Source organism: Pogonomyrmex barbatus, unplaced genomic scaffold, assembly GCF_055798465.1.
Source record: "Pogonomyrmex barbatus isolate J1 unplaced genomic scaffold, ASM5579846v1 scaffold2, whole genome shotgun sequence".
In the NCBI taxonomy this organism is placed as follows: Eukaryota; Metazoa; Arthropoda; class Insecta; order Hymenoptera; family Formicidae; genus Pogonomyrmex; species Pogonomyrmex barbatus.
The window spans coordinates 1,093,858-1,109,258 of NW_028297116.1; the positions used below are offsets into that span (position 1 = coordinate 1,093,858).

At 37.9% G+C, this 15,401-nt stretch overlaps 1 protein-coding gene across 3 annotated transcripts; it reads left to right on the top strand.

Annotated features, from left to right (window-relative positions):
* The first annotated feature begins 3 nt into the window (after positions 1-3).
* LOC105430560 (kelch-like protein 10) lies at positions 4-15,253 on the top strand. Of its 3 annotated transcripts, XM_089076081.1 has the most exons (11): positions 16-177; positions 470-679; positions 7,076-7,552; positions 8,201-8,535; positions 8,829-9,160; positions 9,619-9,803; positions 10,364-10,575; positions 11,090-11,425; positions 12,315-12,437; positions 12,805-12,972; positions 13,813-15,253. In XM_089076081.1, exons 3-11 carry the CDS (start codon positions 7,260-7,262, stop codon positions 14,052-14,054), a joined length of 2,226 nt encoding a protein of 741 aa, XP_088932207.1. In that variant the 5' UTR covers positions 16-177; positions 470-679; positions 7,076-7,259; the 3' UTR covers positions 14,055-15,253. The 3 variants fall into 3 exon arrangements, with proteins under 3 accessions (XP_088932209.1, XP_088932207.1, XP_088932210.1); XM_089076083.1 differs by lacking the exon at positions 470-679 and having other exon boundaries at positions 4-177; XM_089076084.1 differs by lacking the exons at positions 16-177; positions 470-679; positions 12,805-12,972 and having other exon boundaries at positions 5,275-7,552.
* Positions 15,254-15,401: the final 148 nt, after the last annotated feature.

The following is a 15,401-nucleotide window of genomic DNA, read 5'->3' on the forward strand; positions in this document are numbered from 1 at the left end:
AGCAGCAGCAGCAGCAGCAGCAGCAGCAGCTCTGGCCAGCCTCACTCCTACCCTTAACGGGACGTGCGACGCCGCGTTCACTATCGCGACGACGAAGAGAGAGCGGCGGCGGGCGAGAGCGCGAGTCCGTCCCGGGGAAGCCGAAAGCACCAGCGCGCGCGCCAGCAGCACCAGAGGGTAGGCCAGATCATCCCTACCTACCCCCTTGCTGGCGGAGAAAGAGTGAGGAGGAGAGTGACGAGAGGGAAGAGAAGGAGAGAGAGAGAGAGAGAGAAAGAGAGAGCGTGAGAGACTCCTCATCACCGCAGACTTTTCCCCCCGGCCTCGTCGTCCTACATCCGAATTGTCCTCTTTCTCTCCCTCGTACTCTCTCTCTCTCTCTCTCTCTCTCTCTCTCTCTCTCTCTCCCCCTTTCTTTCTCTCGCGCTCTTCCTCTCTTGTTCTCTTCGTTCACTGGGACATTCCGCAGATCGGAATTGAAACCGGACTGGAGCTTGATCGGGTGTCGTCGCCCGTGTGAAATGGGACGTGCATCTCGGTGCGGTCTCGTGCGGTCAGCGTGCACCTCTTTGGGGTTTTCGTCATCGGATGGCCGCCTACGTGGCGCACAACAATCTCGTTTTAATCCTCTTAAATATATCGTATACAATCCGTGAGATTCGCAAGGATTTCCAGGATTGTAAGTTGTTGGTATATGCAGATTATTTGATATGGAGAAAAAGATAAGAATGCGAAGTATCCCTACATAGGCGTGTTTCTGATCCATAAAATTAGATGTTTATTTTTATTGGCTTATGTCCGCTACATTTATCTTTCGATCCTTATTCTACACATTTCGGTGATATAAACACACATTACGCGGACCGTCACGCAACCATATTACAAACTTTGTAACTCTCTAAAGATAATGAAAATCATATCTTACTTACTTTTAATTTTTGTCTTATTTTTTTACATTTCTCTTTAATATCAAATTATAAATTATAAAAAAGATGTATTGCTATTTATCATTATGTCATATATTCCATTTTTATAACTATTTTCCTCTATGCAGTTTTCTTCTTTCTAATATTTACAATTTTATAACCTATCTAATATTTACAAAAATTTATTTACAATTTTTTATAGTAATTTTTAATGCTAAATCCGTCTGCTCTGTTTGTTTTGCAATGTTAAAAGAAAATAATTTTTTTTAGTGATATAATATTGGAGAACTTGGAGCATTTAACTTGGTACATTTAATTCAATTTTATTCATTACCGATCGCTTAATAACAGAATCAACGGTATTCTGTTTAACAATTAAATAAAAAAATATTTCTTTTGTTTTCTCCCGAGAATTTAAGGTACACGTTAATTTCATTGATATCACAATGATGAGAGCCGAGAATTTTCTCTTCCATTTATATCTTTATCTACTGTGAATCCGGCATTTTCTGTAGATTGAAACGAAACGCAGATTGGAGCGAAAGTTGCAAATCCAATGAGGTGGCCGTCGTCCATGTAAAATCAATACACGTTGGAAAGTCGAACTGTTAACGTAAGCATGAACAGAGTCCGAAGAGTCAGAATGGTTATTCTTTTCGCCAGTAACCCAGATTACAGCGGATTACTAGATCGAAGTAAATTCGAGCGGAAGAGAGTATGGAATTTACCAAAGTATTATGGATAATCTTGGCCAGAAATATGGTGCTCCTTCCCTAGAATGTGATAACTTAAACTAGTTAGCAAGTCCGTTAGCAAATCAAAAAGGAACGGCGAATGTGCAAATTGTTTTAATAATTGCCGCTACTTGTTAAAACTCGGTCTACAAATTTCCCGAATCTTCTAATCTATGCAACTTATCGCGGATTATCGATTGTCAATTAAAACCATTATGAAACCATGAAAATTTTAATCCGGCTTAAGTGCCGCGATAATTAACAGCTTCGACGGTCGAGGCAACGACTCTGAACGAACTTCGGAACGATTGTTTCCTCTAATAACATAGACGGCCGAGAAATTAATTAAATTAATTATTCACGTTGTTACCCTTTTTTCCCTTATCCCCACCGCGTGTGTCGGGGATATTCCTCCGTCGGCCGGAGGCAATCCGATGAATTGAATTGGAATCGAATCTAACAATCTGATTGGGCGCCGTCGACCGTATGAAGGAAAATGTGTTCGGGCCTCGGCGACGCGTATAATATATCTGAAAACGGCGGGATTTAAAGACGCCTGTGATAACATTTAAGTAAATCGCGAACAAGTGAAGTGATCCGCGAGATTTTGAGAGACGTGAAACTCACTTTTGCATAAAGAACTTTTGCGATAACTCACCTCTCCGAGATTTAACCCGCATTTACTTCTGCCAGTCACGCTGTCATTGAGAAAATTGAGATTGATACTTCTGTATCTCCTTTACGCGTTTTTCTCGATCTCATAAAATGAGATACGTGCGCGTTATTATGTGGCAGCTGGCTTCCGAATCGAGAATCGCCTCGAAAGGATTAAAATATTTTTCAGTAGCTCTACGATTCTACATATTCAAGAAATTTACATATATAGAGAGAGAGAGAGAGAGAGAGAGAGAGAGACCTTTCTTGTTATATAGTGTCTGTTTCACGAAAGTCTTTTCGTTTCAAATCTTTCCTCCCCCCCCCCCTTTCCGTTCTGTTTTTGTTCAACACTGAATTTTCACATCAATAAATCATAAACTATTAATATTGTGTGCACCACGCAAATTGCGGCTGTAAATGAGATGATACATCAACTGCAATAAATATTGTTTTTATTAAAATATGCAATTTAATTTGTTATTTGCTCCTCAACGTTATGACATTATAATAACAAACAAAAATAGATATTCTTAGGTGAGATTCTATCGGGGACGCAGCAAAATTAAATCAAATGTCACTTTCACGTAAATGAAAAACCTTTATTAAATTATTATAATATATATCCATTGAAGTAACGGCAAGCTTAAAAAGCTTATAAATAGCATGACTGGCTGAAAGTGTGACGTCGATCTTCAAGCAGCGATCCATCTTAGTTCCACAGTGACAAAATTTTTCGGGTCTGTGAGCACGGTATGTACAAAGACGGATTTAATATGTTTTCTTTTTTCTCTTCTTATCCTCGCTCATCCGCCATCGCCAAACCCTTTGACAATTCGTCGCCACTCGGTATTTCTCATTTATCGGGACATTTTGCGAATTGAAATTGAATCTGATGATGGGATTGAGCTTCATCGACCGTACGGAGTAAAATGTGTCCAGGGAATGCGGAAAAAAGTGTCGGTAAAAAAAAAAAATCACATTCTACGAAATACGAAATTTAATATCTGAATAAATCATCGAGAGTCGACGGAAATAGTTTATCTCTGTGCAATCATCGTCGACGTCTCATGTATAAATATTATAAATTTTGCATAAATAAATAAAAATATATTTTTAACGTTTACCTTTAACATCACTTGTAAAGTAAACTCGGAAAGTAAAGTTACTTGGAAATTGGAAAGCTTCCCAACTGTAAAAATAAAAATTGACGAAATCAACTAACTATTCCTTGATTTATTTGTATTGTTTGTATTACAAAGAAATATCGAGAACGCACGTTTATATGATTCGGTAAAAAATATTTTACAGCTAAAAAAACAATGTGCAATGTGCAATGCGATTTCACCATCGGCGTATGTACAAAGTGAGCAATTTCATTTTTTATTAACTTAACATCGAACGATCTCGCCGCTTATTTCCATTCTCACGGGTAAACACGATTTGAAGTTTCGGCCGTTTTCAGGACATCGATGTCCTCGTTGCTCGTTAGAGAATGTGTTTTCCACGCGTTTCGGACGATTGATATTCGCCAGTTATGTATGTATGTCAGTGAGAGTTCTAAATTTGCAGCCATAAAATTGAAAAATTTCGATTGTACTATTTTTGGATTGAAGCTATTATTATTACTATTATTATTATTATTATTATTATTATTATTGTTGTTGTTGTTGTTGTTGTTGTTGTTGTTGTTGTTATACTTATATGAGATTTCTTGAGTTGACTAATTGCTATATTCGATAATATGGAATATTTTGCTCTTTCTCTCATTTTGCTTTCCTCTTATCTATTTCAATTTAATTAAAACAGTATAGGCGCGTGTATCTAATATGTATGTACAAATACAAATTATAAATTGTCGTAATATTTATAACACAGGATGTATAAGATGAAAATAAAAAAAAGGTCAATTAATCTTGCTTAAAAAAGACTGAAAAGATTTGAAGTAGATAATCCTTTTTCTGAGAGAGGAATCTTCCTCGGCATTTATTCTCAAATGTGAATAACTTGACATTTGTAAGAGAAAATAAAATAATTTACACACACACACACACACACACACACACACACACACACACACACACATATGCATATAAACATAACTCAAATCGAGAAATGATTTTATTTAAACTCCACTGTCACACGACATCTAGGTTCTATTGCATTGTATAAACTGACTTCACGGCATTTCCGCGATATCATCATAGTGAGATTTGCGTTATTCCTTTATTTACAATTATCGCGGGCAAAAGCGTAATACGTCTAGTAACAGTGCGTCATGTACTCGCTCGTGTACGTGCATATGCGCGTACTAGATTATAGCTGCATGCACGCGTGTAATGCAAAACCATGCGGGGGGAGAGGGGGGGGGGGGTCCGTGCAGGAATCTGCATATGTATCTCAGCTGTGAATTAAGAGCGATGTATGTCGGAAACTTGCACATAAATTTCCGCATAATTGTCCAGACGCTAAATTTTCCGCGCATTTAACGCTTGTGCGAGAAATGTTACTGTCAATCCAGCGGGCTAATTTTTATTAATCAATTCACTGACTTGGGAGCTTCCCATTAACCCCCGACGTCGGCCGCGTTGCGCGAAGAAGGGCAACCGTGACTTGGGAGAAGAGCAATTGTGAAAATATGAGAAATCCAACACCGCTGCGCGCATAGAGTTTGCATTTCCAAGTGTAAACTCTGTCGTGAAACAAACCCGCTAAATACTTCAGTTACAAAGCAATCATACTCTACGCGAGAGACATCTCGCTAATTCCTTCATGTGATGTATATATGAATGCGTTGACATAAGCAGAATTTATATGCGCTTTGTGCTTATAAACGGTATGAATTTGTACATACGTAAATATCGTATCTGTGCGGAAAGGTGATGTAGAAAATAAAATTCGCACACTCGTACGACAGTGACGTAATTGAAGTTCTTATGTCAAGAGATACTCAGAACTGAAGAAGAAAGAAAGAAAAATGAAAAAAGAATAAAAGTGAGAAAGAAAAAGAAGAGAGGAAGGGGGACTGATAACAAAGAAAAAGGAAAAAGGAGAAGGAAAGCAAACGGAAAAGATGAAAAGTATAAAAAAAAAATATACGGTTCATCATCCGCACTGTTTGTAGTGTAATCAGTCGTAAAGAACATTATGCTCCTACGTTTAATATTTTTCAGAAAGCAGATCTTGTTGCAAATTACTTCTACTAGAGCTTATGAAGGAGATAAACGGGAGAAAGAGAGATAAAGCACAAAATAATTAGGATCGACATTGTCTAAAGTGAAGGTAAATTAAAGAGAATTGCGGGGGAGAAAAAGAAAAAAAGCAAGAGGAGGCTTTCCTAAGCGTCCCTGTGGGAGATTCTCTAAATGTTAACTCCGCCAGTCGTATACATATTTATTTAACACTGAGACGATATTCTTCTCGATGTGTGAATTGTTTTATCAGCGAATCGGACGAATAGCGTTCCGCTTCGAGTGCAGATATAGAGGGTTTCACCAAGGGCAAGAAGAGGGATGAAAAATTGCCTAACAGTCCCCAGGATCATTATATTACCGATTTAATTTAAAAGAGGGTTTCGCGAGAGGGAGGACTCAGAAGTGCGAGTAGAATTATTTCTCGGGCGATATGAAAAATATTTTGCGGAGTTGGGATAAAAATAATAATTTTCCTTTTTGAAAAAAATTGTTATTTTGCAAAAGGGAATGTGAAAATTAACTTTCTGCACGAAGTCGATTGATGGGAAATAATAAATAAATTATTAAACACAAATTTTATATAAATAAATTACGATATACTTATAATTATATTTTACATACATAGATAAATATTCTACTGTCAAAAATTATATTTTAATGTCTCTCAAGTAATTAATATAATGGAAGCACGAGAGATAAGCACAAAGTTCTCGGAAACTTTTTGGAAAAGTTTACTGCTGATTCATATAGCGAAGAGATAGGGATGATGCGTTCATTTAATATAAAAGTGCAGAATCTTAGTCTCCGATAGTAATCGATATATTAGAGACATCCGGTCCACTTCCGACAGAATGCTTCGCTGGTCTCTCTTTCCAACCAACATGTTTCTTCGTTTTTGCTTTGTGCACCTTTATCCTATAAACGAGAGCATTATCAGTTGAATGGAGCACAAAAGAAGTTCTTTTTAGAGTGGCATTGGAAATCTACTTGAAAACTTTTTACTCGCAGCACCGATAATTCTTTATTGAATCTTTTTGTGAACCAAATAGAAGATATACATTGGTACCACCCTCGGTACAGCTTTTATATTTCAAGTCGTTTATTTCTAAGTTACTTCATTTTTTATTTGCTGCAAGATCGTAAATGGGTTAGAAACGTTTCATCTGCGAGGGAAGATATTACTCGAAGCAAAGAGGGAGATAAAATGTGATAAAATGTTTTATGCTCCGTAACAACATTCTGATAAAATAGCTCCGGCAAGATGCCTGCGAGAACAAGAGATGTCCGCACCAAGTTATTTGCAAAATAACTTTTGGTTAGATCTTCGCCTTCTGTTAACGCAACTTTGTATACAAATAACGTACTATCGCAGATCGTAATATGATTGATGGGAAAAGAATAGAAAGAAAGATTACCAAAATTAACGAAAAATTGCTGTACAAGTTTACGTCGTATCATCAGGGCAATTAAATTTGTTCACTCTCAAAAAAAAAACAAGATTACATTACTTCATACAATTCAATATACGTTCACACATACAATAAAAATAATTATTTGTGAATGACAGAACGCATCGAGTGTCATCCAATGTCAACGTTCTCGAGAGATCGACGGAGAAAAAGAAAGAGAGTGAGAGAGAGAAAGAGAGAAAGAGAGAGAGAGAGAGAGAGGGAGAGAAAGAGAGAGAGAGAGAGAGAGAGAGACACGATCGGATCGGATCGAAGTCGGCCAATTTTTGGCCTTCGTCTGTCATGGCCGCGCGTCTCGGCGCTATCGGAACTCGCGTCTGCGAAGAGAACGAATTCGAGAGCCGCCGGCAGCTTAGCGGAAGCGGCGAAGCGGAAGAGGCGGCAGGAAGCACGGGGGTACGCGCGGTGGTCCATTCGGCGCGACACCGGGTGCACGTGGACTACGCCACCACTGCCGGCATCAGCAGGCTCCTCAGGCAGTCCAGGCGGAAGCAGTCGGCGAGAATCAGGAAATGCATGTGTCTGCCGTCCAATTACGCCCTCGTGGAGTTCCCCGTGGTCTGGTCCGAACTCAGGTCAGTAATCATGCGCCGTTGTAATTAACGCTCTCCCCCCCCTCCCCCTCCCCCTCCCCCTGCCTCACGCGCGCGCTGCGAGGATTATTAACTCTCTTCCTCCCTCCCGTCGAGGGCGATGCGTGGTTTCGAGATAAAAGACGTAGAAGACGAGCTTGCTGGAGAATGTTCGCTGGCTTTTTAGGAAATTAGCCAATTTTCGCGATTGTTACGCTACGCGTGTTTTTTACACGAACGTGTGGGGGAGGAGATGCGATTTATCAGCGTTTTTTTTTTTTTTTTTTTTTTTTTCCCGTACTCCCCCCCTGTACTCTATACTTCGTGCGCGGCGGTGCATTTAAAAATAAAATTTAATTATTCCATTTCTCACCAAGTTAAATTACGCGGTAACGTATATCTCTTACAACATAAGAGATATTTCCGCGGGCGGAAATTAGTTTTAACGTCCTGCAAAATGCATGATTCTTAAATTAATTGTGCAAATACGGTTATATCATATTGCTTTACTGATTTAGTCAATTGCCAATATCCTCCGTCCTTAAACTACGTACTACGTACTACGTTTGTTTGCGGCGCGCTTTATATGAACATTTAATTAAAGAATATGTGCAACGTTCCTTAGAATTATGACGGGTCTATCGGCTTCAGGGCTAACCGGCAACTATGCGACGGCGCCATAAGATGCCTGGAGGATCAAGTCTTCCCAGTCCATCGCGCTATATTGTCTGCGGTGAGCCCCTATTTCAAGGCTCTTTTCACCAACAGTCTGAAAGGCGGTAAGACCGAGACCACGGAAGTCGTTATTTCCGTCCCCGGTGAGATCTTCAGTCTAATCCTCGACTACGCCTACACGGGCACCTGCAACGTCAATGCCGACAATGTTGAACAATTATTGCCGCTCGCCGATCAGTTCGAGGTGCTTGGGATCGTTCAGCTCTGTTGTCAGTTCTTGCTGCAGGAGCTACGACCGGAAAATTGCTTAGGTAAACTAATATAGATATAGAAATACACAAGGTGTACATAAAGTGTATACATAAGGTACAAAGGCACGAAGAAATTATTAATTGCCACATAACGGTATACACACGACGCGCTACAACAAGGACGATAGTTCGTATAGTTTTAGTTTTGGCTGCCAGTCAGAGATAACGGTTAGAAAGTTAAATTGCTCGTACGAAACTTGGATGTTGATTTTCGATTTTCCGGATGAAAACAATTCATGACGTTTATGTTGGAAATAAGTTGGCAGCCGGCTGCTGTTACGGGCTGGTTACAGGTATTTTCAAATTTGCACGGCACTACTTCTGCCGCGATCTCGAGAAACAGGGCCGGAAGTACATACGTCACCACTTCAAGCGGATACTGCAGGAGAGCGCGGAGTTCAAGGATCTTCTTTGCGACGAGCTGGAAGCAATATTGCGCGACGACGAGCTCAATGTTAAAAACGAGGAGATCGTATTTGACGCCATCAAGACGTGGGTCGAAGCTAAAGCTGAGCAGAGACGGGTTTATTTGCCGAGGTTGCTGGAATGTATACGTTACGGTCTCATGAGTCATAAGTATTTCATTAATAACATCGTCAACTGGAAGCTCGTCGAGGAGGATGAAGTAAGCGCGTACCTTCATCACTGCTGATCCTCTGCGCCTTGTTTTGCTCCACTTCGAATCGAATATAATGGAGCTACGTGTACTTGATATATATATATATATATATTTCCTTCGTAATTATTTCATAACAGGATATTGTTATAGTGTTAAATTAAATTAGCACACATTGTTCGCGTCCTATTAACAGATGTTCCTATTTTATTTGAAAAGAAAATATTAAGATATTAAAATAAAAATCGCGAAATGTCGCGTGTAATATTTTTATAAAAATAGAATTTCCTACATTTATTGTCGTAAAATATATTAATGTAAAAGTAAATTTATATATATATATATATATATATATATATATATATAAGAAATAGTTTTTCTTTATTACATCTTTATTTATTTTTCCGCAATTTTTTATCCCTACATGACATTTTTTAGTCACATTAAATCCGCTTGAATTTTATAAGATATGTCAACGAATGCTGCTTCCTGTGAATGCCTACCTAATCGAGCAAGAGTCGAAACAAAACGGCGGTGAGATCGATCTGAAAAATCCTATTGCGAGACCTCGAATCCCATATGAAATTCTCTTTGCAATTGGGGGTTGGAGTGCTGGTTCGCCCACCAGTTTTGTGGAGACTTACGACACAAGGTGCCTCAAGCTCAAAGTAATATCACATAACCGAAATTTCCATAGAAATCGAAGTTTAAGAAAATATTATTGTATGTATATTGAATTTAATTTAGACTTTAAATAAAAATAAATAAATATTTTCTCTAAACAGTGACAGATTCGGTCTTTCTTTAAAAAAGAGATATATTTTTAATTTTTACTGTATTTTTTTTAATTTCTCTTCAAAATACAATTTCTCTGTAAATTATTCTGGCATCGAAAAATACTACAGGTTATTTGATTTTTAATATCTCTTATCTTTATTCTGTATTGAACATACATTACAGAATATATTCATTTTATGAATTGATAAGACACGCGATTATTAAAGATAAAATTGGATGTTAAAATTAAAACAAAATATATAAGATTGAAAAAAAGGAATGATTAAGGGGAGATTAACGTTTACTAATGCAATTTTGATGTTACGGAAGAGATATCAACTCTCGCACAAGCAGAACTTTGCAGAAACGATGCACATAAGTAGATACACATTGGTGCTTCGACAGTCTTGTAACTTATCTAAATGTCAACTCTAGAGCTGACAGATGGTTTCTATCAGCGAACACGGATGTAACACCGAGGGCTTATCACGGTCTGTGTGTCCTGAACAATCTCATCTACATGATCGGTGGATTTGACGGTAACGAGCACTTTAACACGGTGCGATGTTTTGATCCGACGACGAAAGCATGGCGAGAACGAGCCTGCATGTATCACGCCAGATGTTACGTCAGTATTTGCACACACAGTGAGTTTCCCATTTTGTAAAATAAGACAATTATTTCCCAAATGGTTTCTCCAACTCTTATTATCAATATAATTATTAAATTATATCAGACGGCTAAAATTCAAAGTCTGTCTTTATTATTTTATAACATTACATAAAAAAAAAAAAAATATTAAAGTTAAAGGAAACGGTGGAATTAGATATTTCGCTGTTGTTGTAAAACAATGATAGGTTTCCTTTATGGAACGCTTTTATAACGCTTTGAAATACGCGAGGCTGTTGTTCGAATAAATAACAAGCGTAAATAACAAGACGAATGTGCGCATAAAAAAATTCACCCGAGAAGTAAGCAGTTTCTTTCTTTCTCCACGCATTATTACTCGCGAACAAAACGTTAAAACAAATGCTTGTATGTGTTTTTTTTTTTTTTTTTTTTTTTTTTTTTTATAAGACTAAAGACCACCGTTCGTCTCACCTCTCGCGTCTACTTTCCATTCGTGTCTACGTATTACACATTGTTCCGGTATCGTTCAAGGTGGCAAGATTTATGCGCTCGGCGGATACAATGGTCGCACGAGAATGAGTTCTGGCGAACGATACGAGCCGCAAAGGAATCAATGGGAGATGATACCGTCTATGCATCGGCAACGATCGGACGCGAGCGCGGCCGCCCTGCACGATAAGATCTACATCGTCGGCGGCTTCAACGGCCAGGAAGTCCTCGACTCGGCCGAAGTCTTCGATGTGGAATCTAATCAGTGGACGAACATCAACTCGATGATCAGCCCGCGATCCGGCGTCTCCTTGGTTGCCTTTCGCGATAGTCTCTATGCCCTCGGCGGATTCAGCGGTGTCGCGAGATTGAGCTCCGGTTAGTTTCAATCTCACAATCTCCCCTCACAATCTCACGATATTACGCAAGGTGCTTTTGCACAGAAAAAAAATTAGTCTTAAATTAAAAAAAAAAGAAAATATTCGTATACGTAAATAAGAATATTGTAATCTCTTTAAAAATTTTACTCTCTCGATTAAATTTGATTATCGATGCAAGTATCACCTTTCGCTCGATTCAAGATTAAAAATTTTCTATATGAGGATTATAAAATTTTTGCATACATATGAAAATATTTATGCTTGCATATGCTCAATATTAAAATTTTTCTAAAAAGTAACTATAAAATTATACTATATTAGTCTCGCATATTAAAATGCTCGGAAGCAGTCATTTTATTTTGGCTGTAATAAATGCAACCATATCCTGAAAATACTTCAGACATATTAAGATATTAAAAAAAATCGTCGTATTATTTTTTTTAATATTTTTTGGTAATATTTTTAATGTTTTTGTATAAATAGATTTCCAGATAGAAAACCTTTGGCAATTAATGTTTATATACGACAGTAGGATACGGCATAAAGATTGCACATGCTAATATATATATATATATATATATATATATATATGCGTTAATGATTAATTATTCCAGGAAAGTTACATGGATGCTCTGTACATTTGTCAGGATTTAGTTTGATATTAAAATGTTCATGCAAACAATAGTAGTCTCGTTGTAACTATGTCAGTTACCTGGTATCATTCTCGAATTGCATTCCCGTTATGTATGACGTAGTCTTTAGTAATATTCGTGAATGTACAACTGCGCGTTAAATATTTTCCACGCGTATGTCCGACATGACAAGTTCCTGCTGATGTTGGAGTGGCATTATTTGAAAAAAAAAAAAAATAAACATTTATTTTACAGGAGAACGTTACACTCCCAATCACTCGGATCAATGGCATGAAATCTCGGAGATGTTTAGCCCACGCAGCAATTTCGCCACGGTGATCCTCGACGATATGATTTTCGTCATTGGCGGTTACAACGGTATGCTAAAAAAAACTGTTTTCATTATTTATCACTCTCTCGATTATATCCATAAACATAATTTAAAAAAAAAAAAAAAATATATATATATATATATGTATTTTTTTTTACGATATTATAAAGCAGTATAAAACAGACTATATACAGGCAGACGACAAAAATTTTAAAAATATTAATCGCTGAAAAATATTGGCAAAATTTTCGAGCGCTTTACATTTTTTTTGCCATCAAGCTCAAAATATGTAATATGATGTAATTTCGTGAGAGCTGCATAAAAATCACGCGCTGTTTCAAAGGGCGGTATTCACTTCGCGTAAAATAAGCAGCTCGCTTATGATAAAACGAATAAAACATTATCGTAATCCAGGATCCAGCACAATCGCGTACGTCGAGTGCTACGACGCGGATTACAATGAATGGTACGATGCATCCCCTATGAATCTCAGTCGCAGCGCACTCAGCGCCTGTGTGATAGCGGGTTTAGAGAACGCGCGAGAGTACTCTTATCTGGGCAAAGCGCGAGATCTCGGCCAAGGTCAGTATAATATATCCGACTCGGTAGCCTTTGTCGCGTATCTCTCAAAGGAGATGATTAAACTTCGACTACACGCTCTACACCCCTCTATACATATTTACTACACGCATACTTACTAAGCGTATTTGAATATACAGAAAAAAATTAGCTTTGAGTCAAGATTATTTATATACACACACACACACACACACACACACACACACACACACACACACACACACACATATATATATTCTTATATATAAGCAAGGATATTACGATCTTCTTAGGAAGAGTTAGTCTCGATTTGATTGAATTTGTATCGATGCGAGTATAAGTATTCTTCGTATGGAAGATTAGTTTTGAGTTGAGCAAAGTAATAGATATTTGCATCGATACAAATTTAATTAAATCGAGACTAATAAAATTTTGAAGAAGATTATAATATTCTTGTTTATCTATGAGAATATCTTATCCTGATTTAAGAATAATTTTTTCTCTGCATACGCCGGACATGTGCATTTTATCATCGACTTTTCCACCGCGATGTTTTCTGTATTTTTATTATAAGAGCATTACAGCATTAAGTTTACCGACTTCCTATAAAAGCGTTATTGACGGAAAGACCAGTTCGGGAGATACTCAAATTCGTCGTAAATTATCGTAAAAGTATTCCGCGTGCGGTGAGACAGATCCGCGAAATCAAATTCATGCGCCGTAATAATTTTCGGAGTACGCAAAGCACATAAAGGATCATTCATTCCAATTTTGCTTGTCGCGGCCTTGTTTACCCCGCGACTTTTCACCTTTTCCGCGTGGCAAGAATCTTGACGTATTAAATATGCCGATGTGACCTTTCAGGCCAGGCAACGTCGAAGAATCGGGAAAAGTCCGATCAACCTGGCGAGGGCTCCGTCGAGGTTAACGCCGTAATCTTGTCGCAGGAGGATGAGCAGATGAATGAAAGCGAGTCGATGCACATTGTGGGTCCCACCGATGATATGGCCGATGGTATCGAAAATATCTACGAGGAGGAAAATGGCGAAAATGACGAAAAGGAGATGCAGGGCGAGCCGTTGTACGTTGTGCAGGAGCTTGATTAAATATCGTTCAAAATTGAAGCGCGCAGTTGGCACGAGGCTGTCATCAAATTTTTCAAGTTTTGTTGGATGCCATTAAAAATAATGTCCCGTATATTTGATCGAGTAAACAGCCTGATCGACAGCACAAAATCTCTAATAGATTAATATTATTATTATTATTATAATACGAGTAGCTAATGGCACGGTTGGAAAAGATACTTTTTTAAGAAGGTCGTATCGTTCCCTTTAATTATTATTATTATTGCTAATTGCTTTGTAAGAATTATTTACTCGACGAAATATGCAGAATTTTTTTAATAACCTTCATCATTTCTTTTTAAAAAGATACGGCGTTGTCTCTGCCAACTTTTTAATCGTCTAAAAATTACGCGCAAATAACAGTGCCAGAGAGAAATGTATAGCAAGAAAATATATTCCTGGAGAGACAAACTGTTTATTGTACATGGGACAAACAAAGCGAGCGTTTTAATTGTTACATCATTTGAGAATTAGCCTAGATGAGCTTCTTAAATTATACAACGAAATTCAATTTACCGGGAAAGGCAGGCAAATATAGGCATTAGCAAGGGGACGAAAAATAAGAGGCTTGAAGTTGAACTGCGTTACGCATTAGCAAGTTTTTTTTGTAAGTCGTTTTCGCGTTTTTCGCGTGGATTAACCGCAGCGACGCGGTTCAAATCAACGTGTGACTTCGCGTGAGAAAGACGATTCCGCGCACGATTTCTCGATTTTAATCATCATTTTGTAGGTGAAATTATTTTTTCTCGCGTTTTTTTTTTTTTTTTTTTTTTTTTATATATATATAAATCTACTTTCGATTCGTAGGCGCGTGTAACAATGAGAATTATACATGCGATCGAACGCGTAACGCGACATGTCCGCGCACAGAGGGGCACTTTTAGACTTTATAAATTTGTGAAATTTTTATTCGACGCGACGTCCTGCGAACTGTGATTATTTACACTTCTCGACGACGTGAAATGCCACCGAGCGTGACATTTCACAATCGCGGAGCAACGTTGTTATTTTTTATGAACACGTTTTCCGTCCTTACGTATTGCATCTCGATGCGGCGCATTTTGTTCGGGATTCGCATGTACCATATAATCTGTTATTTTAAATCAATTAAATCGATCCCTTTCAATCAAATGCCGTTCCCTTATTTCGTACATCTATCTTCAGCTTCATAATCGTATCCTGCGTATCCTGTGAATTAAATATTTATGAATATTTTGTGAAGGTATCCCGGGGGAGCGGGAGGGGGGAATTAAGTTACACGAACTTTCGAGGATGGTAGGTGTTAATTGTGCTTCATCAGGTAAGGTAAATAATTAGTGAATAATAATG

Excerpts from the sequence above, each read along its gene's own strand:
- LOC105430560 (XM_089076083.1), top strand. The coding sequence starts at position 7,260 with ATGGCCGCGCGTCTCGGCGCTATCGGAACTCGCGTCTGCGAAGAGAAC. Across the intron at positions 8,536-8,828 it reads ACGACCGGAAAATTGCTTAG|GTATTTTCAAATTTGCACGG; the intron begins GTAAACTAATAT and ends GGCTGGTTACAG. Across the intron at positions 9,804-10,363 it reads GTGGAGACTTACGACACAAG|AGCTGACAGATGGTTTCTAT; the intron begins GTGCCTCAAGCT and ends TGTCAACTCTAG.